General features: G+C 38.1%; 1 protein-coding gene across 1 annotated transcript in view; it reads right to left on the bottom strand.

The window, feature by feature from the left end:
* Window positions 1-23616, bottom strand: part of CCDC57 (coiled-coil domain containing 57) — a 36467-nt gene extending 12851 nt beyond the window's left edge. Inside the window, 11 exon segments of the mRNA XM_050908638.1 lie at window positions 2009-2145; window positions 2815-3043; window positions 6944-7044; window positions 9512-9701; window positions 13564-13698; window positions 14484-14646; window positions 16220-16421; window positions 17827-18004; window positions 20810-20918; window positions 23217-23457; window positions 23460-23616. Coding sequence (XP_050764595.1) covers window positions 2009-2145; window positions 2815-3043; window positions 6944-7044; window positions 9512-9701; window positions 13564-13698; window positions 14484-14646; window positions 16220-16421; window positions 17827-18004; window positions 20810-20918; window positions 23217-23457; window positions 23460-23616 — 1842 coding nt within the window.
* Between the last annotated feature and the right edge of the window lie 249 nt (window positions 23617-23865).

The raw sequence follows: 23865 nt of genomic DNA, 5'->3' as shown, positions 1-23865 counted from the left end.
CATGTATAAGCACCTGATGGGGATAGTGGGAGGAGGTAAAGATCACTGAGCCAGACTCTTCTCAGTGGTATACAGTGGAAGAACACGAGGCAATGGGCAGAAAGTGAAGTACAGGACACTCCACTTAAGCATAAGGGGGGAAAAAAAACCCCAAACCTCAACCTTCTTTACTGGGAGAGTGATCAAACACTGGAACAAGTTGCCCAGAGAGGTTACCAGAGTAAGTATTTCCCCAACTGAACTTGGTTAATAATTCTACTGGAGTTTTATACCTTGGAGCAACAACCTCACCCTTTCTGAAAGAACATTGTTTACTGCCCTCAAAACTACAACGACAATCCCCTGCTCTGACTCAATCCTCACAGGAACAAATCTGCTGATCAATTAAGTAAAGTACATAGTGAAATCCTGACTATTGAAGTCACTGGGAGGTCTGCCACTAACTACTAGGGGAGCCAGGATTTACCCATTTGCCTCTCTGATGAAAGCTGCAACTTAACTATTAAAAGTTGTATTTTAATTACAAAAGATAAGAGACAGGTTAATTTTATATCCTGCTTTCATATATGGAAAATGTGCTATTAAAATAATTTGGACAAGGGTGCTTTAAAGTCCCACCACTGGACATTTGGAAATATGCTCACTGATTAATCATTTTCAAGTTTATCTTAGAACATACTGCAAATCCTTCAAATGGCCTACCTTACTTATTTAAAACCAAGCTTTATGAAACTCTTAATGTAGCATAAATGCAATCCTGAATTAACACAAGCGTTTCTAAAAATCCTTGGATGAAAATCATGTTTCAAAAAGTTAATTTTGAAGTCCCAAATATAAGCCTTTAAGTAAATGGGGTAACATCTGCCTGGCGGCCAGTCACTAGTGGCGTTCCCCAGGGCTCAATTTTAGGGCCAGTTCTCTTCAATGTTATCAACAACCTGGACACAGGAGTTGAGCACACACTAAGTAAGTTTGCCGATGATACTAAATTAGGACAACTCATTGATTCCCTTGAGGATAGAGAGACCCTACATCTATCAAGACCTGATCTTGATAGATTGGAGCGCTTGGCAATCACCAACCGTATGAAATTTAACAAGAGCAAATGCTGGATTCTGCATCTGGGACAGTGTAATCCTGGATGTCCGTATAGATTGGGGGACAAGAGGCTGGAATGCAGCCCTGCAGAAAGGGATCTGGGGGTTTTGGCTGATGGTAAGCTCAATATGAATCCACAATGTGCTCTGGCGGCCAGAAGGGCCAACCGTATTCTGGGATGCATTGGGCACATTATAGCTAACCAGTCGAAAGGAATGACTGTCCCACTATACACAGCATTGGTGTGGCCTCACCTTGAGTACTGTGTGCAGTTCCGGGCTCCACAAGATGAGAAGGACATAGAAATACTAGAATGTGTCCAAAGGAGGGCAACAAAGATGGTGAAGGGACTAGAGGGCAAGACTTACAAGGAGTGGCTGAGGATACTTGGCTTGTTCAGCTTAGAAAAGAGGAGACTGAGGGATGACCTCATTGCTGTCTACAACCGCCTCACGAGGGGGAGCAGAGAGGGAGGTGCTGATCTCTTCTTTCTGGTGTCCAGTGATAGGATGTGAGGGAATGGCTTAAAGCTGCATCAGGGGAAGCTCCTACAGCATATTATGAAGACGTTCTTCCCTGAGAGGGTCATCAAGCACTGGAACAAGCTCCCCAGGGAGTGGTCATGGCCCCAAGCCTGTTGGTGTTCACGAAGCATTTGGACAATGCTCTTAGATACATGGTTTAACTTCTAGGTTGCCCTACATGGAGTCAGGACTCAAAGATCCTCATGGGTCCCTTCCAGCTCAGGATATTCTATGATTCTATGAAATCTTCCAAGGTACCAAAGGAAGATTTGAACTAAAGTCAATAAAAGACATTTAAATGCAGAATTTTAAGGGAAGTTATATTCATGGAATTAGAACTGGCTTAAGTGCTCATTGTCACTAGATTTCAGACAGCATATTATTACCTGTGTTGTAAGCCTGTGCTGTAGATGCTTTAAAGCCGATAGCTGACACTGTGTTCTTTTGACAAGCTCTCTTGGAAAAAGACTACCAGAGGCAATACAAACTGTGCAGCGCTTAGAGGTAACAGGATGCCAAAGTCCTATAAAGGAGAGAAAATACTGAGGAAGGCATTCTCTGTTGTTATTTTGTCATCAATATTACATTCCCAGCAAGCGTTTATAGTGGATATAAATGAACCACAGAACACAGGCCTTCTCATTGCAGATGGATTCAATGCTATGCGGAAACAGGCCTTGCGTTTGTTTCCTTTGCTTCATTGCCAGAGCAATTGTTGCATGGAACTTAAATGTCCACGGTGAAACCTTCTTACATTATATATACCCTTGATTCAAGTTCACTCTATAGTAAGCTTATTCTGCTTTCTCTTCCACTTTCATAAAGCATTAGTTTTTATTCCAAGAGATAAACTACCTCTTTTCTGCTCTTAAAAGAAGTCTCAGTTCAACTTCCAGTTCCCACACTGACATCTAAGCAGTCATTCAGGAGTCCTTCATCTAAGATGTTCATCAACAAAAAGTTACTGCCTACAGACTCTCATTGTTCTATGTTAGCACCTCCTATCACAGGATAATCTTACTTGCAACAATTAGCACCGCAGTCTCACACAAACTATGCAGATCAAGAATCAGTCAGGTCCAGCACTTTGTTTTGATATTAAAGCCTAGCTCTCTCCAGCTCAAAGGATGAACTGTTTCCCAGGTTTTATTCTAAATATAGAAGCTAGCACTCTTCTGTAGAATAAATTTACCTTCCTTTAACACCATTCTGAGTTCTGCCCTGAGTCTGTTTCCCATTTCAATCAGCTGCTGCTTCTCTTGGCTCAGAATTGAGATTTTTCTTGCTGCTTCCTTCAGTTTATTTTGCATTCCTTGTAGAGCGCAGCTGACACCATATTGAACACCAACACCAGGACCTACATCAGGTAACTCTTGTCCAAGATCCACCATCTTTTCTTCAAGGACTTTGGGTTTTGGCCTCTGAAAAAAAACACATAGTGCTTATAATGAATATTTTGAAAGTGTGGTCTGCGGGTTGAGAGATTTGTGCAAACACGCATTAGAAGCCAGTTGAAGAAAAAGTGTAAAGTTGAAGTCTACAGCCCGTTTTTGAGGGTCCATTTTCAAGATTTTTTTAGCAATATAGGGCAAATTAAACCATGGAGCAAAACACTATAACAGCCTGGGACATTCTTACAAATATTGTTAACTGTAAATGTAAAATAATACACATAGGATAAACACTGTATAACTGTAAGTAGAGAGCAGTTAATTTTAAGATAAAATGTGGAAAAAACCCACTTTACAGCAGATAGCAAGCAACCACAAACCCTTCTTTGTGTAATCATCATGTGCATACATACATATGGGGCAGATATGACTTAAAACACTGTTTTAAAGAGAAAGGCTGCAGAGTGAAAAGTAAAGATTCTACAATCAGTTTTGTCTCTGCAAACCTAATTGAGTCCACTTGCACATATAAATTATGATAAAGTAGTTACCCAAAAGATCACATCCTTGTTTTTCAAGAGCTATATACTGTCCTCTTTCAGCCCCCTTACTACAGAGGAGACTTTTCAATATCCATTGAAATACTCATCAGTCACTGAACAAATCATCTCCCTATAGACTTTTTAAATACTACACATTGCCACAAGTATCTAAATATGTCACATACATTAAAATAGTTTTACAAAACTCTTGCTCATATATAAGTTTGCTCTTCTATATATAAACTAGTTAGAAGTGTACTACACTGTAATTGTGCAATCCCAATTAGTTTTAAACTAAATCACCCTGAACACTGCGATTCAAGGAGTACACATTGAAAGATGTTACCCATACTGACAAAAAACCCACACACCATTGCCTTAGTGTGTCATGCAACTCCCATTCTCTTATATCTTTGGATAGTTTTACCATAAAAGAGGAGGCCCTTGAGAACATATATGGAAAGCATACAGGTCCACAAACACTATGGGGGAGAAAGGTGGAGAAATTAGTGCAGGACTAGAATCCAAAAATATGAAGAAAGACACCAAAGTGAAAGAAAAAAGGAACACCACTTTGGCATAGATATAGCGATTTATATCAAAGCAATTAATACAAGCAGCCACAAATTATTACTTTCTACCCTCATCATATGAGCAGTGAAATTAACACACTGAGGCTTAACATAGAGAGAGGTCAAGGCAATGACCAATTACGGTACCACTGGTTGTCACACTATGTACCACCTTCACTGTACCAAGAGGCAAAAGCACATCACATGGCTGGGGCAGGAATACCATTTGGTTACACTTCTATTTTTCCTGAACTTTTCATAAAAACATTCAACAGCATTACACAGAAGACTTTTTTTCAGGTGACAGATTGCAAGCTGTAGAGTTAAGAGTGGAACTCAGAAATCTTTTTACCTTTAGATCCACGTCCAGAGTAAAACTCTACAATACAAAAGTGAGGAAACACAGAAAAGATAGGTACTAAAAGAAGGTGGGAGGAAAAACTCTCCTCAGAGATGATACAAAGAGAAAAGAAGAAAAATATACATACACTCAAAAGTCTACATGCCTGTTTTACTAGTTTCCACAATAAACTTTCCTCTTTTTCTTTAGCTACATTTTAGCTCTGGAGTCTATCATTTTAAGATTATGGTCCCAGAACCTCTGTTATATTAAATGGAAAAAAGAAAACTATCACTATGGCTCTCTGTATTGACTTCACATCTGCACCCCCATGTTTAGTCACCATTATTGCTCGACAGATTCTAAACTTCCCGAGGTAGAAATATTTTTGCCTGTAATTCACCACGGCCTTAAGTACATCCTTAGCATGCAATTAATAAATGTAAGAAGCACAGAGACAGTGTAGAAGAATGTTAAATGATAAGCACTTCTAAAATCCAGTAAGGAATTCTAATGAAGTTTTGCCCACTGTTTGTAAGATATCCTCAGGACTGTTTCCAGCTGCCAGTCTATACCTAAGAAGGCTTGTTATGCACTAAGGAAGATGAAATAAAGCAGACAGCAGAAATAGACAGGAAATGATAGTTCAACATCAGTGAAGACAGCGTTAACTACAATTCCAGCATTTTGTTCACTTCAAGTTTTGGCCTGCACATCTGCTATTTACTCCGTACCTATACATATGAAACACAAGTAATTCAGCATTTCACACTGACGATGCATATCACTGACTGAAAAATGTTCTTGTTCTCATATCCAGCCCTGAGCATTTAATTATAGTTTAGCATCATGAAGCACAGGATTAATCTCTGGCACAGAGAATGTTCAGTTCCTGTGTTACTGTCTCCAAGGCAAAGCCACTCTCTACTTTTCTTTTAAGGCTCTATCTCCACTTAAAGAATCGTGAAGAAAATGAGAATGCATCTTGGACAGTAGTTCGTAAAATATTTTCTGCAACAGAAAAGAACAGTTGGTATAAAATTCAGCTTTCACCTAATTCTAAAAGTCGCTAAGGATAAAAAATAGATCTGTATTGTCTATACTGGCACACAATGATTTCCTAAATACAGTTTGACAGCAGGAACAAACAAATCTCCTTCTATATTCATCAAAAAGATACAACTAAGATTAAACATGATCTGTGCCTGGTGGGTTGTGCATGTTTTCACACAACGTTCCCAAGGCTCCCAAGCTTTATTTAAACATTGATATTGCTTCAGTTCTTAAAGCTCTTAGCTTTTAACGTAACCAGCACCTGTCATCCTTATTTATTACTTAGCTATTATTTCCATTTTCTTGAACTTAGATAATTACTGCCGAGTCTTAACAGTAAGATTAAAGCATGAAACAGATATTGGTAGATTTTACAGATGACTTGAAAATTAGAAAACCCTTATTTTTTAATTGTATTTTAACCTATCTTACTTTAACCTCCATTTACTACACCATGAAATCGCTGGGAGACAGGAAGGGAAGAACACATAGTGACTTACTCCATACATAGTATTAGATATTTGTCCCAGCTTTCAATTCCTTTACTATTTTTCCGAGGGATCCCTCTGTCACACTTTAATGCTGATATTGTTCCCACCCTTTAAAACAGCACAAGGGAAATAACATTTGTAAACCCTAGAACTGAGTAAAAATGCTCCCAGAGCCCGTGAGTTTTTCCTTCATGGGTGGTGAGAGCTCCGAACTGACGCTGGCGCTCAGTTATTTCTCCTGGTCATACCGAGTCATTCCCCAGCAGCCTACGGGGCATGCACGGGAGCCCACCGCGGCCGGACGTCCCGCCAGTGGGGCTGGGAGCGGGCAAGCGGGCGGCCACTGTCCCCGCCAGCGCAGCCCCTAGCGCGGGCCTGGCGGAAGCGAGCCTCGCGAGCCGGCAGTGAGGAGGTTCTCCCAGGAAAAGCCACCCACCTCACTAACCGAGCGTGCAATCCCATTTGCATATCTATCTCCAGCCGAGGCTTCACAGGACCTTCTCCTCAGGGTTCCCTAGTGACACAGTATCTACAGCTTCATCTCTATTCACCTCTATTCACAAGGCATATTGAAAGATTTTTGGTATTTTAAAAAAAGGCCAAAATATGGATTTACAATGGAAAACTCGAAGACGTGATATACAGTAGTTTAAGAATTTGCAAGTGGAAAAAAATATCAAGAAGGGCTTGAAAGATCAGGAATGACTTGTGCCAGGGAATGAATAGTCAAAATTTATTCCCTAGAAAGAATGAGTGTAAGTTTGGCTGAAAAAATCATTGCTGGCTCTCATCTGACTTACACTCATTACTGACTGCATAAGCATATACTGCTTCAGTTTTTAATATTTATTCAAACAAAAATAATATGCTATGTATTTAATTATACACACACGTGCATACAGATATTTTAGGTAGTTTAAACCTCTTCATACCTTTTCTGTGTCTGGGTTTACTATACAATCCAAGCTAGTTGAGCTGACTTTGATATTGCTCAAAGTGGTTTCAGTTGAAATTTTGTTTGTGCACAATGAACCTAAAAGAGAAGAGGAGTATAATATGAATGTATATGTATTTATACAGAGTTTAGGCTTTCACAGCAACAGCTGCTTCAGAACTTTGTCTCATTAATACACATGTATACCACCTCCTACTGTAAACAGAGCTGAAGAAATATAAAAAATAGTAGTCTCCAAGTTACTCTCCCATCATCTCTTTTAGTGATTGAATATAATCTCCATACTTTTTTAAAAGGGATATAAGAAAGATTATTTTAATTGAATAAAGTATTTCAGCCATAAAGAAAATGGATAATACATTTCTGAAAACTTAAATTTATCAGCTGACAAAGATTATTGCTTCTCTTGGACGCTGCTAAACTCTAGCAGCGGTAAATCTTTTACATATTGGACTATAACATCTTCAAAAAGCAGCGGACTAACTTTAGCTGCCTGTGACAAGAAACTATGCCTGAATTTATTTTTTATTTAAAATTAACAGAGGTTTTGCTTTAATTGGTTATTAACGTCTCATTATTAACAAAGCTAGAATATGCTTATATTTATTAAAAATGCCTGCACACTTAATTAGCTCGTGATTTCACACTACTGTACAAATGACAGTTTAAAACTAACTCTGCAAACTGGTAACACACAGATCCAGTCTCACTGCAAAATTAAACCAGAAAAGCGTAATGACAGCAAAACAGTTGGTACAACAAAATACCTCTCATCAAACCCATCTTATTTTTTCTGAAATACAGAAAACAATGCATGGTGGCTCTGGAATAGTTTGAATCAATTAGAAATTAAATGTTTACATAGATGAGGCACAGAGATGCATAAAGCAGCTATCTACTCGCACTTATATAACTGGTAAAAGGTGCTAAACACAGGGCTACTTATTCCACAGAAGTAAAAGATGTCCTTGAAAAAGTTACACCTTGCCTATTTTTTTTTTAAAACCAAAACAAATCAGAGCTGGTTATTCCATTACCAAGTTACAGTTGATTTCCTTTCCTCTCTTCTCCAGACTTCCAAAAGTCACAAGAATGTTTATGAAGAAAAAATCCAGTTTTGTTTCTAAACAGGCCTGCATGAGAGCCAATCAAAACTAAACTTAAGAAATTTTCAGAAATTTACTACAAAATGTATCTAGTTGTAATGGACATACCTTCTGCAGGTTTGTTTTTTTTTTTTAATGTTACCAGCTTTGACTTTCCCATGAAGGCTAATGAAAAAAAAGTAAAAATGAAAGTGTAAGACATGATATACTGAAATGTTTCTAAGAGATGCTAAAAATCACCCAACTAATGTGTGACGATATCTGGTAAAGGGATGCATTTGAAATTATTATATATTTTTAATATTGAGATGTTTTTAAATTTTTAGCTTCCTGACGGAGCCACCGCAAAGGCCACCCGGTAAACACACTAACCAAGAAGGATCTCTCCTTAGTGCTCAGCCGTAGTAGGCAGGACAAAGAAAGCTTGATGGGTGCAGGACAAAGAAACGGTGATAATGAACTGACCTTCCAGGAAAACAGGAGTCGGCAACAACTATACCTGGAACTGATGCCCTATGCCCACTTATGTATCTACACCAAAAAGGTATAAAAAGTAACTCACTACCTACCCAAAATGAGTGTCTGCAAGACCCTCTCTGCAAGAGCTTCCCTGCACACGATCTCCTGGACAGACCGGACCCTCACTGGGGATGCGTGGCTGACTCCGGACTCAGTGATGTGGATCATCTTTGAAATGAGACTTTTTTTTCTATTGTCGATTAGCCCCACTTCTGGGAGGGGTTTAGTGAGTGCCATACCAGTAACACCTCAGATAATACATTTATAGGCATGTGCACAGGTAAAGGTTTGTAAGAAAGACATGGACCTGTTAAAGTGGGGGCCAATGAAAACGATCAAAGGGCTAGAATACCTCTCCTATGAAGAAATTTTTTACGATGAGGGTGGTGAGACACTGCAACAGGTTGCCAAGGGAAAGTTGTGGATGCCCCATCATTGGAAGTGTTCAAGGTCAGGTTGGACGGAGCTTTGAGCAATCTGATCTAGTGAAAGATGTCCCTGCCCATAGCAGGGGCGTTGGACTAGGTGATCTTTAAAGGTCCCTTCCAACCCAAACCATTCTGTGATTCTATATACTTGCTGCACTAGCTGGAATTCTGTAATAACTTGTAATATACATATACTTGCTTTACTCTTGCAATATATATATACACATTTGCTTTCCTAGTGGTAATTTTGCAGTGACTTACAGTGTGTGTGTGTGTGTGTATATTTGTTTTTACTAATAATAGTTTTGTAGTAATTTGTAATAAAGAAATTCTTAGAACCTCAGACCACTGTGTGCTTGTGTATTGTGAAATCCTGAGAACCCCACGGTCACAATCTTTGCACACCCATGGGTTGGGTAGCCCTTATAGGTCGTGACCATGAGAGCTACACTTCCTTAACTGCATTTAGAGTTCTGTGGCAAGAGTTGTTACCTTGCTCTGCAAGCTGTCTGTTTTCTGTCAGAGGAAGAGAGGACAACATCTGCTCATCAAGACTCTCCATTTCTTTCCTCATTTGTGCAATAGCAGCCCGAAGGTTGGCATTCTGCTCCTGCAGTTTTTTTATTTCCAGCGTAGGAATATCTTTGCTCAGATGATAACTTTTATCATCATACTGAAATATCTATAAAACAAAAGTACAACACAGTAACAACCGTTCATTAATGAGCAACACATTCTTTCTACAACACCACTCACAGAGATCCTAATACTTTCAATCCATGAACAGACCTGGGAGAAAAGAATCATAGGAAGAAAAGAGAGAGATCTGGTTATTCTGGGGCTTTGCCAGGGAAAAAAATGCTACATTGAGAACCTGAGATGGGGGAGGAGGCACAGATGAGGAGGAAGATGGCCACAGAGGTGGCTCTGTCTTACCACTGTTGTTCTTTGAAGTGTGCTATCTCTATCTCTTCCATGCATGGGTAACCCATCTCCTTAAAGAACTTACTGGCTCACCAGCAGTCCCCTTTCTGACCTGCCAAATACTTGAAAGTGTCATTGGAGATCATTTGTTCACAAGAACGTAAAGAGGCTGGACATCCTTTGCTAAACTGGAAAAGGGGAAGGAGTGTACAGATTACACCTAGACAACCTGGACAACAGACAACATCTGGAAAACCTCTAAGCACTTCAATTCTAAAATAAGTAGCAATGTCTTCCTTTTACGCATTTGTTACAGATAAAATAACAGCGAACAATGTAAAAGGAACGTTTGTCAGATAATGATTGAAGCTCTGCCTTCACAAAGGCCTTGAAGCCTGACTTTCGGAATTATACTTGGTGGAAGTATGAATTGATGAGCAAATGTCATTCTTACAGACTTCCAGAACTGAAGAGGCTGGCAAAACCCAGGTTGCCAAAGCTGCTGTAACTACTGTAAAAAACCCAATTTATATTACTAAAATATGAGCAGCTTGCTTATAGAGCAATACATCCCAGAATCACTCTATTTCTTAAATTTTTGAAGGGGAATTGCTCAGTGTTTTCTTCATGGGCTGCACACAGCCTTAAAGATTATCTTAGAGATTTAGTTTGGAAAGCTAGTGCTGTGTGAATAAAGTGATGGCCTAATCAGGACAAGAATGTGAAACATTCTAGATCACAAACTTTAAGAACTGCTTTACTCTGTTACACCAAAGGTTGCTAGCTCCAGAATCCAATTCTTGACAACAGTCAGCAACGTATGTTTAGGAAAAATATAGGAAAAGGACAAATACAGAAATGCTTCCTCTCATGTGCCTCCTCAATTTCCAAATTTGCAACTTTGGGGGAGGGAAGAAAAAGGAAAAACAGGTGTGACAAAAAAACCCCAAACACACAGACATTGAAGACACATTTCCTGGTCACTTGAAATTCCAGTACAATCTTCAGGAAAAAATTCTAGTAGGACCAATGGGATATAAGGACCAGGATATTAGGGTCTTGACATTATTTACTTCTGCTCTTTCTTCATTCAAAGTGTGAATGCAAACATTTTTAAAGAAGTTACATTAGACCAATGGCAGTGTATTATAACTGTGGTTTCATCTAAACAGAGAACGCAGAATTTAGATTCCAGCCCTGTAAAATCCTCTCTAGCTGATGGAAACATTTGTCATCAGCCATTTAAGAAATGCAGATACTATTTGGTACAGTAGTATTAGAAAGCCCTGCAATTGTGGAATATACGCTCCTGCAGTCACTAAACGAATCCTAATTTGCAGACTGTCCAGACCAGATGTTTTTGAAAAGGAAAAGACTGCCTAATGTGTTTGGAATATTTGTATCAAATGCTGCTAATTTATGTTTCTGAGCCCAAAAAACGCTTCTTTGTATTCAACCCTAACCTTAAATTGTTGCAGAGCAGCAGTTCTGCCTCTTGAGAGGGAAAGGCAATCCATGAGGCCCTGCACATAGGACACGTGTCAGCAAAATACTTCAATCTCAACATTTATGCCTTGCACAGCCTCAAACACTACTCCTTTTCTGTCTTCTCCATCATTCCCCACTTCCTTCAGTCCCCTTATTTCCCCAGTCGTAAGTCTGTTCTGTGGGTGTGATCTGAAAGTGTGATCTGGAACACTAATGGCCTTCAAATTAAGTTTCCCTGTCATAAAGACAATGGCCGCCCTACAGCCTCTTTCTCCTGTGGCTCTTTCTGCCCTAACAGTATAGGGTATGCAGAAGATGAGGATAATCTCTATTCTGCTTTTACAATCTCTCCAAGGCTGTTACGGTGAGGAGAGGGGAAAGGGAGACTGAAAAGGCATGAAGGGAAAGGCACCAGTAGGTACCAATACATCACCTAGGTGTGTTCTGAAATTTGAGGCCCAGAACTTCATCTCAACCTGTAACATACACATGAACCATCACAGTTTGAACCAGAAATACAACTGTTCCAGATTTTTGCTAGTGGAAAAGGGTCTAGACAGAAGACCACATAATCATCCAGAATTACTGCAAGCAATCTTTTCTTAACTGTGCACTTGTATGGTGTTATTAGCGTGCTCCAGTTAGGCAGACATGACCTAAGTCATACTCAAAATCAGTTACAAGCAAGATTTTCCAGGCTGGTGTGTTTCACATCTCTGTTGCTTAATTAAAGGCCAAGAATGACTACTGCAATATTTCTAGCACCCTCATGGGGTCTGAGACCAATCTGAAGAAAGGACCCGTATGTTGAAGATACCACACTAGGGTGTATTTAAACTTCAATTTTTCTTGCCTCAGTTGTCTGAACCAGAGGCTAGCCAACATACTATTCCTTCTTTAAGAAGACTCATTGACATAAATGTTATCAATTTAAAACTTTTAATCAGTTTTCCCCCTCTATTTCTTTACAATTCATTTTGTACAGAAAAATTAAGAGAAAAGGTTCTAGTTCAGAATAATAGATTTTGTTTGTTTGTTCGTTTGTTTTTTAAACAATGCCCCTTCACATAAATCAGAGACAAAAATGGTTTTGCTGAGATGGGTACTGCTTATGCTACAGGCCAAAAGTGCAAAACAGAGACAGAGTATATTAACAGCAGAAAGAAAAGTGTCACAATGAAAACAAAGTCTTGCCAACAACAGTAACAGTCAGTTACAGTGGAAGACAACAGTGAATGTGAACAGTAAAAGAAGAACCCCTCCCCAACCCTGATTCTCTTGGTATTTGAACAATCAATTTGCAAATCAGTCCAGTTTGAAATGAAGTTGGAAAAACAACTTGCTCCATAGTAAGTTTTTGCTAGCAGTCTACTTCTGTCTAATTTATTATAAAAATTGTTTTCAGGAAGTATCTTTCTGAATACAACACTTTCTGCATTCAGAAACCACTAGGCTTGCTTAACACTGCTTTTTCTTATCAGCAAGTTCTGTTAATAGACTCTTAACTGCCCACTGTTGAGCATCTGTAGCTGCCCAGTAGGGCGCACTGCAGCACACTCTTTACTTTCATTCTTTTACAAAAGACAATTTTCTACTCATAACGCATTATCCTTCAGCATGGCTTCAAACAAGCATTACGTTCACAATTTTGAATGGCTTTTTTTAATATATGTATTTTAATAAGTAGCAATGAAAGGAAAACTAGTTTGTGATACTAAAATAAAAGATATTATTTTAAACAGCTAGCAAATTAGTATTTTGAAGCATTGCCTTAAAATTTTAACTTGACAACTTTAAAATCTACCCTGAATTGCAACTAACACAGAGCCTCAGGAACATTCCAGAAATTAATTCTTCCCATTCTGACGGGCCATGATGGTACAATACATTGTCCTGTTTTGGAGCAACTGTCTACATCCAGCTTGATACTTTTGCCAGTGAGTAATGGATCAGAGCCATAATGAAGCCTGTGACACTTAATCTATGTGTATTCCAGACTAGATATGTCTATATTTTGAATTAAACATATGGAACAGATGAACTGCTTACAAGAAGTCCAGTGGAAACAAGCCCCATAAAGTTGTCATCTCGGAATGAATACATCCGAGTCAAGACATTAAGTGTTGACTAACCTGTTTCTCCCCTTCAGGTAAAATACTGTGATTAAATGATGCTTGTATTGTCTGTTCTCTCTCAACAGTCAAAGCAGAAAGAACAGTCTTCACTTCATGCAACGTGTAATCTGTTTTCTGTAGATCAGCTTCAACCTCGGAGGGAGGGAAGGGAAGGAAAGCAGAGGACACCAGTATCTCACGTACAAAGGGTGCAGGGATTAAGAAAAAAAAAGAGAAAAAGAAAATAAGGAAATCAAAGAAAAAGATATTTTAAATCACAGGACAGTGACTTAAAGCATATCCCTTCTGGCTCTGTCAAAAACCGCCTTCACAGAATAATAATTTGGCTTCATTGTCTCATCTTCTGTATGTGAAATGGACAATGCTGATTCATCTCTCAGATGTGTCCCTATGCTACACCTATTGACGGCTATGAATCATTTTGGGAATGGAACACCAGAGTAAATGCCTGCATTCTAAATTTTGTTATCAAGTGTTTCCTCTGTACCCGTCAGTTTACTAGGCAACTGGTCATTGAGAATTGTTGTTAGCCCATTGTGTAATACCCTCTAAACAATAAACATGTTTTTTCATTTTTCAGAAACAGAAGCTTGTACACTTCACAAAATAGGATTTGGGGGGTTTTTTCCATACAAAAATACTCTGAGTTTTCGAGGACTAATATTGTTCCTTTGATAGAGTTCAAGCTGTACCATGATCTGAAACTCTTTTTGGCCTGGGGCTGCTCTACCTAAGAGAGATCTTTCTTCTTCTGCTACAATTTGATGAACTGTTGTGCACAGTACAGAATTACTGTTTTACAGATTTTTGAAAGAAGACCGAAGTCACACCTCCCCTGAGAAACACCATGATGGAAAAACTCCATAGCTCTCTATGCAACAGACAGTTCCTAAACAGTGTTCATTTGAAATTCTCACCTGCTCTCCCGCTGAACACAGGCTTTGTGTTAGATCCTCTGATTTCTGATACCGACTACTTTCAGCATTCTCACAGAGCTGCTGCCAGTCCAGTTCTCCTTGCATTTTACTCTGTTCCAGAATCCATTCTTGCTCAGCTGCCAGAGACACTTGTTGTTTATACCTATGACACACAGAGCAAAGCTGTTGATTTCAGCAGGATAAATACTGAGGATGTTTTGTGTTTGTTTTTTTTTTTTTTTTTTAAATCTCAGCCTTGTTTGCTGTCCTCATCTTCTTTCCTTGTTCTATTTTCCAAATTATCTATTTTATTCTATTCCACTCTAAGTATTTTACTGAACAAAAGCATTTTAATTGCTTAGAGCTCAGCAGTCTCCTGGGTTCATCTGTACGGCTATTTAGAATCAGCTTTGAAGGTCACCTCAGCTCAAGTGGCATAAACTGCTCTTCAACAGCGATACTGCTCTTGGCAATACCATCCACAGCATGTTTCCCATTTGCTAATAACGGAAATGAGATACAAAAGAGCTAGGAATTAAAGTTGTTGGATTGTCAGGGTAAAATTCCTAAGCTCAAAGGCTGCTGCATGTACATACATTGAAAACAACCATGGAAAAAGAAGAGATAGGAGGTGCACAAAATGAGACAAACCTCATTTTCAGAATTTAAGGGCTTTCAAGACAGGTTCAATTGTCATATGGCTGAGCTTTTAAAACACAAAGCTGCCAAGACTTCAGGGCACTCTTAAGATTGATTGTAAATGTCACTTTAGACAAAGTCTTAGTTGTCTTTACCATTCTGCATCTTTCTGGAATTTGGCCAACTGTGCCCTCAACTTCTCTTCCTGTCCATGCATTGATTGAATTTGGAATTCCTTAGAGGCAGACTCCTTAGAAATCTCAATCAGATGAGAATCTTGGCCTGTTTTAAGTGCTAAAATTTCTTCTTGAAGTCTACATACAAGAACAACCTCCCTCCCCTGTTAATATATTCTTGCTTAAGACAATTAACAAAACGTGGTGCAATCTCGGATACAAAACTGTTCAATGAATTATGTCAATCATAAAACTAATATTTATATGCATTTATTGAAATTTTGCTACAAATTTTGTTGCAATAATATACATAGAACATAGAACTGCCCCGGTTGGAAAGATCATCTGGTCCAACCTTTCATGGGAAAGGGAGCCTAGATGAGATTATCTAGTACCCTGTTCAATCGTGTCTTGAAAACCTCTAGTGATAAGGACTCTACCATGTCCCTGGGGCAGTTGTTCCAGTGATTGATTGTTCTCACTGTAAAAAAAAATTCTTTTTTACATTGAGATGAAACCTCTCCCAGTGCAACTTGTACCCATGGCCCCTTGTCTTCTCCATGTCGCTCCTTGTGAAGAGAGTGCCTCCATCCTCTTTGTAGCTGCCCTTTATGTACTAGAAAACTGTAATGAGGTCCCCCTGAGCCTTCTCCAGGGAGAAAAGACCAAACTCCTTCAGTCTTTCTTTATAGCGCAGGTTCTCCAGCCCTTTGATCATCTTTGTGGCCCTCTCCAGTCTGTCCGTGTCTTTTTTCAATTGTGGGGACCAGAACTGGACACAGTACTCCAGGTGTGGTATCTGTTTAACCATGAATTACTGTGAGCTTTTCACATAAATAAGTTGGGCACAAAACTGGTAAGTATGATGTTCTGAATTTCTTTCATCACAGCTTATGAAACAAGATAAATCAAGGCACTCACTTTCTAATAAGAGCATCTTTCTCTCTCAAACAAGCACTGTGACTCCATTCTCTTCTGCATAACTCAATTTCCAGACTTTTGTGTCTCATCTGCAGTTCTCTAATCTGCTGCTTCAACTTTTTAAATTGTTTGATTTGGGCTTCTTTCACTGAAGCTGGCATTGCATCCTTTTCCTTGGCAGCATAAGCTAGTTCTTCATGCCTAGATGATGTAGAGAGACAGAATAAAGTGAGGTTTCAAGCAACACAAGCACATTATTTTTTAGTACTGTTGATTTCCTTTCTCATCAATTTCGTTCGAGCAAATTCAAAGAATCAGTTGGAAGCAGTGGAAACAGAAATCAATATCCGCTTGTCAGTGGAACAGGTTGCAGGAAGTTCTTTTGCAGCTGTTTTTTCAAACTAAGAATACCACTATTTAGTTGGACTCAGGACTAGGGCTGAATCCTTCTTACACCAATGCAGAGAGTTTAACTCCAATTTATCACAGAACTTTAAGTTTGTGATTAGCACAAAGAACAACAGTATTTCGCCTAAAAATGGTATCAGGGTGATCCTAAAAATTGTTTGGGTTTTTTTTTTTTTTTTTTTTTTTTTTTAAGATGACTTATAGAGAAGCTATTTTAACAGGTGAACTACTCCATTCAACATACTCTTTTACCATACCGAAAATATTCTTCACAGTAATTGAACAATTGGAAGACAGCTATTATCTGGTGGCCCAAATAAGAGACTGTAGGAATCCATGGAGCAAAAATGCTTCCTTGAATATTCAGTTTTCATTCACAGATTAATTTCCTAAGCATGCACTTACACAAAAATAGAGATCAGGTTTAAAATAAGACAGAAGTGAGTTGTTAGAAGAAAAGACCACCAAATAGTGCCTATAGAAAACTAAAATCTAACAGTAAATAAAAAAGGAGACATGCAAGTAATAGTTGTATAATGTTCTTACCCTCTGAAATTGACTGCATATAAATTTTCAAAATATATCCAAAATTTTTGATATAAAGGATTAAAGCAAAACAGAAGGAACAGAAACCTAACTATGCGTAAGTCTTATTTCTTAAATTTGAACTAGTGATGAATAAAACATAAAAGATAAAACCCCCAGTAATACTCTGGTTTGAATGAGTTATTTTCTGTCACTATATTCACAATCCGTCTGTAGCTGTGTGAGAAAGTATAAAGCTGTGACTGAACACACCTGAACTTACTGGATTCAAATCAAGTGTGTGAAATATGAGACACCAAAACTAGCCACATACTCTAGAAGTGGGATGAACTAAGTTTTTCATTATATTTACTGCTTGGAAGAGGTACTCCTTTTTGCAGTAAAGGCAGAAGGTACCGTTGAACCATTAAAACTTCTAAGATAAAATTTTATTTTTAAAGTGAGACAGGTTACATCCAGAAAGAATGTAGAATTAACCTGAATCCATGCGACTTAGCAAGTATTTCATACAAAGGGTTACCTCTTTGTGTTGTAACAATATATATTACTAGACCAATTAATTCACGTACACTATCCCAAGCTGCTGCTAAAATAAGAGTACGTGAAGAAGAGTAAGTTGAAAGTGTTGTGGAGTTGTAGAGTCTGTGAAAAGCAGTTTATTTCGATCATAATCAAAATCGTACAATACCAAGCATCTTTCACAGCAACAAAATCGTTGAACTGGTTTTCTTTCTCCAGTCTTGAATCAAACATTTCTGCTGTTTGCAGTGATTCCGATGTTTGCATTCCAGTCTCTTTGAGGGCCTCCAGTTCTCTGGTCAGCAGCTTCACCTTAGAAAGGAGGAGAATAAGACTTAAGAATTCTAATGAGAACCTGATACAACCTAATTTTTTAAGAGGTCCAGAGCCTTTATACAGTTGAAGTGTTAGCGTCAGCTCCAGAAAGAAACAAAACAGTATAGAAAGTTGTGAGGTGTTTTTTTTGGGGGGGTGGGGGTGGGGTCATTCTTTTGTTTGTGTTTTTTTAAATTTGTAAGTAACATTTTGCATGGTATAAGCATTAGATCAACAAAGCTCTTTAAAACACCTTCCCCATAACCTATAACCTCTGCTGTTATTTAGATTTCTACTCCCATATAACTGCTAAATATCCATTTTGTATCTTCTTCCTACACCTATTACCTATATTAACATTAATCCTGCATACTACCCCTTCATACCTCAAGGAGAAGAGAGGAGGAGGAGAGAGGAAGGAAAAGAAGCTTATTTTAAGAAAAAAGAACCCTCACCTTACAGACATTAAAGTTCAATTCCTTTACAGACATCTGAGCATTTGTACTACATCAAAGACTATCCATTACAGAAATATCTGAACTTTCTTTTAACTTTCTGAGGAGCAGAAAAGTGCTATATCTCCCCAGTGCTAAAAGTTGTGGGGTTTTTGTTTTGGTTTTTTTTTGTTGTTTGGGGGTGTGTGTGTTAATTTTTTTTTTTAACTGGACACTTTACTTAGCAAATGGGGCCAAACAGTCTTGAGCTATACAAAAAGAAACCGAATTAAGTTCAGCCTTTTTTGCCACAACTTAAAGTAAAATTTTAAATATAAATATAACTTCTGTTAATATTTGTTATTTTACATTATAAGCACATGAATAAAGGGATATTGATTATTATATACAATCTACTACAAGCAGTTAGGACATCCATCTTCTTATACACACACACACACATATATATTAATGGTGATAAACATTTAACCGTTTCTTAAAGCACAAAAAGCGGTCACTAACAAACCACATGAAAAAGATTTTAAAGATACATCACAGAGTCTTGTAATCACTAGTCTAAGCTTTTTGTTTAAGTTAAGCAAAACAATTCACTACTATTACAGGGGAAAGTTTTGGCTGCAGTCAAGAGGCTTTTAAGGTGAATACTTGCAGAACTACTAAAAAGCTAAGAAACTCTACCCTTGCTGAAAAGTTGTCAGAAAAATACTACCATGTTTTCCACTCTGGAGATAAAATGACAAGAGGGCTGCTGGGAGGCAGGAAGCTATGGGAAAGACTTCCCCCCGCCCCCCCCTAGCTGTTGAATTTTAATTTACAGGAAAATAATCAAAACAGTCATATTGTTTGTCATACTTGGGAAAACAAAAATCTGTTGTTAGAGGACTTCACATTTCAATCCCAAGTAAGAACAGTACTACAGAATGGTCATTCTGGTGTGAAATTCCTCCAAAGTAACATTGCAAGTTATTCAGAGTCCAATGCATGGAAATTAAAGACACCAGTGAAGACACCACTGAAGAAGTGTGAAACTCATTCTTCACAACACCTATGTTTCATAAGTGTATGAAAAACTGTTCATAAGGGAACCATGGATTTTCCAGAAATTAAACTGTTGCAGCGAGCGACCATTCAGGTACCTAGACTGATAAAGTATTAAAAAAAGTGTTTATGAGATACTACTTCCAGAAGTTCAATTGATAAATCACGATTGAAACTTGAAAACAAGAGGATGACGTCACAAAGGATTTTGGCTAATTGATGCGATATCATGTGTTAGGTTAAGGGGGATGACTGCAAAGAGACCCAATGGCAAGCATGTAAGATGTGCTTCTTTAGTTGTAAGTCATAAACAATGGAGATACCACACTGGAGGAGAAAAAAAGAAAAAACAAACAGAAATACTGTGTATTAGATGATGTGCCCTTATGCTTGCGGAACAGCAGCATTATCATTACAGCTTAACCACAAAACACACAAAGGTAACTTCTAAATTAAGTCAGTTATCAAGTATTGTTCAAGTGAGAAGTGCTCCTTTGGGTAGGTTCATAAACTGTCTTTGGGGAGCCCATCAGTAAAAGACACCTGGATGAAGACGGGTTATTTTAGCAGGACTACTATACTGAGGGCAGCGGGATTTGGATTGGCAGGTGTTGGGTGCAAGATGTAATTGCCTAACAATTTCTTTTACCACTTCCATTTATATTATATATTGGTTTGGTTGACAGGCCAAAAATTAACCATTCTAGTTCTAATGATTAAACACATTCATATGTAAATAATTAAAAGTCATTTTAATATCAAACACATTTTTATACAAAAACAAAGAAGGAAAGTTTTGTTGTTCTTTAAAGTTTGTAATATAGAGAGAGGTGGTATAATGCCCCCCTAAGGTATCACAGTTGAAGGTCAAATTTCACTGTGAGTAAGATTATCCTTTTATGATTAAATGACAGCAACATAAGAGGCAGAAGGGGGGAAAAAAAAGCCTTGTAATTAGGACTACAATAAACAACATACAATTACCCATCATTGCCTAAGGCTGCCTCTGCGTTCTAGATGCTGACCTTTCCTGCAGTTTCAAGGTCAACAAATTTAGCAGTGTGCTGTCTACATAAAATAATCTTACACAATCTCAGATTACTAAACACATTCTTAACAGTTCCTTACAAGGGGCAGCTGCCAGACAAGCAAAGCAACAGCTACTACACAAGTAGTGCATAATTTTCTAAACTGCCATTACAAGTCTCATCAATTTAAGCAAAAAAAGGCAAAAAATAAAAGCTTATTGAAAAAAGGATTGCTAGATGGCACTGCAGCAGCACAACATTGTTTCTCCATATTCTTATACCTGTTTCTGACAAGCAAGCTCTCCTTCCAGTCCTTGGATTTTTCTCTCCATGTGACATTTCAGGTTCACATACTCCTCATGCTGATGATCTCTGTGACTGTTCCTAGAGCTATAAACAAAAATAAAACAAATTTACATTAAAGAGCATCTCTAGTGACCTAATGAGGTATACATATGTAAAATTTTTTGAACAATAACACGTAACTATAAATACAAGATGCTATAATTTCCTAAAGAAACAGTCACCATAAAATTTTTTCTCATCAGTCAGCTGAAACTAATTATAACAGTATATCTCAATTCTCAAAACTATACTTCAAAAGCTAGTTGCATATGAAATATCAAGGATCTGCTGAAAGGTAGTGCAAGACTTCCACTTAAGTATAACAGAGTTCCTGCTCCAGCCAAAAATTTCTGTTACAGAGGAAGAAATTGCAAAACGAGGGTTGCCCAGCAGAAATCTGAGCTTTTAGATATGTTTAAATGTAGAAGCAGCTCCATATCTTTTTCTCTCCTCCCACCAGTATTTTTATTTGCTATCAACAAAAAAAGTTTCTCTGAGATACAGTGGAAGAATACCGGTAAGGCCAGCATTTCAAACAAATTCGAAGAGCTGATACTGCTACCATGACCAGTAAGTACTCTAATGATACACTGAACCTTTTCAAGCTTTGGATTCATCCGTGCAAGACTCAACAAGCTTGGTGCAGCCTGTTACATGACCAAACAGACCTGGATCGATATCGTGCAGTTCTGCAACCTTCTGATTACTTTCAACTCTGTATTACAGTTGTTTTATGTAGCTGAATGACTGCTGCATTTGGTTAGATAAGGTTGATCATATAATAACTACATAGACAGAACTGCAAACTAGAACTGGCTAGACACAAACAGCTAAATGCAAATTTACTTTCATATTTGCTAGATTTTGCTTTTAAATTTACACTTCACCTGAATTAATCTGAATCCTATAGCCAACGCTTATGCATATAAATAAAGTCTAACAGAAGTGTCGTCTCAGTGTAGTCTAGACAGGCACTTTTACACCTCCCTTGTTCATCACACAACTCTCCAGGGCAAGGCAGATCAGAAGAATAATTGCTGTACTGCTCAGTATCCAGCTCAGCCTGGCAAAGAGGCAATGCTGGGTGTAAAAGACTCAAACTCCTCCTTCCATTCCCAAAGGATACGCTCCATATAAAATTCCTGAACTGGCTTTAAATGAATTTGCATATGCTCCAGAACCACAGTAACGTCAATCAGTTAGTGACCTTTGAGGAATTCCAGATCCACGTCCAGATCACTTTTAATAACTAAAAAAAGTTATTTAAAACTTATCCAGCCATCTCTACATTATAAAAGCAGTTTGACCCAGAACACTTTACAGCAGTTACCATTTTAAACAGAGAATAATCCCAAAGATACTGTTATATCTGAAGACAGGAGTTCTATTAAACAAGAACGATGTGATCTCAAGAACAGATCTCAAGAAATAAGCGTTTATTCCGCCTCCCCGCAAGGTTTAGAAGTCTATACAGAATAATAAAAAATTAGTGAGAATGGCCAAACTAAAGTAGTGCATTACTTTAGCCATCTTCATCTTTTAATTGGTTGTATTAGTCACAAATCTTGGTCCTGCGACTGGATATGCCCCAACAGACTTCTTTCCTTCACAGAGGCCTATCAGAGAAGGTGGGACAAAATGTATTTAAGAGTGCACAAACCCAACTCCTATCGTAAGATGAGCTTGTAATGGCTTAAAATAGTTGAAAGGCTGAACCATTTGTGGTGAATCCACAGCAAATATAGCAACTAATGTCTAGTAACCTTAGATAATATTATTGACAATGGTTGATACCATTATCATTTGTCTCCTCACGTACACAGAAGACATGTGCATCTTGATATAACACACAGGAGACATATCACAATACTTTCAGATTCATCGCATTTCCCAGAGGTGTTTCAGCAGCTAAGGAAAAAGCATCTCCTTCTTACAAATCCTTTTCCGCTCCCCACGCTCTGTTTCCCTTATAATCATACCATCTCCACCCAGTCATATCGTCTCCCCAACACACCCCCTTGTCAATTATGTAGGGACATGCTGTATGTTTAAGAGCATCCTCACTTTCTCTTAATGCTATCCTTTCTCTAACATGTTGCCAGAAATCAGAGAAGTCACTACGGAAACCAAGATATAGGAGGTGTCAAGATAGCCCGAGTCACTTCTGTTAGTCCTCACTTTGTTCACATGCTAGGTGTTCCTCTGTCAGAATACATAATCGTATCTCCATGCTCAGAGTGCTCTCTACTGTATGATGTTACTGCTTTATCCCAATCCAAATATGTCTTAGAGAAGCTAAATTTCTCTTTTCCTGAATGCTATTCTAAGGAAGTCACATCTCACCTGCAAAACCATTCCAGCTCTAATGTATGTTCTTCAATGTGTTGTTGATAGTGATAATGAAGCTTGCGTCTTTTTCTTATTTCCTTGACAAGCATTTGCTCCACTTTACGCAGTTGTACTCTAAGATCACTAATCTCTGCCCGCTTAGCATTTTCAGATGTTTTCAGATGAGTGAGTATGACATCATAGTGTTCTAACTCTTTATCTCTCTCTTTTAAAATTCTTAGGTTATAGACATAATTTCTTTCAATTTGTTAAATATTACATGCATGTCTTGCAGTTGCTTTTTGACATCTTGCAGCATTTTCTTTTGACACAGCAACTGGCAAGCATGTAGCTCTTTCCCTTCTTTTTCTTTCCACTGAAGCAGATCATTTAGTTCTTTCTCCATTTGTAACATTACTATAAATCTGAAACAGGAGCTGACAGAAGACAGTTAAGGCTGATAACTAATACAAATCAAGTATTTCATCAATCCCAATCTACTGCATAGCTGATAATTAATTACCAGTGAATTTTAAGTTTAAATTGTAAAGTTTCCTGGACCATCAGGTCTTGGCCACTTCTAGAAGCAGAATTTACTTTTATTTATAGTCCTGCATTGTCCAGGGGTAAGACTTTCCAAACTAGTTATGAAATGCCACTAAAT

This window comes from Gymnogyps californianus, chromosome 19, assembly GCF_018139145.2.
Source record: "Gymnogyps californianus isolate 813 chromosome 19, ASM1813914v2, whole genome shotgun sequence".
NCBI classification, from domain to species: domain Eukaryota; kingdom Metazoa; phylum Chordata; class Aves; order Accipitriformes; family Cathartidae; genus Gymnogyps; species Gymnogyps californianus.
The sequence above is the reverse complement of the archived record's forward strand: the minus strand, read 5'-3'. Positions and strand labels throughout refer to the sequence as shown.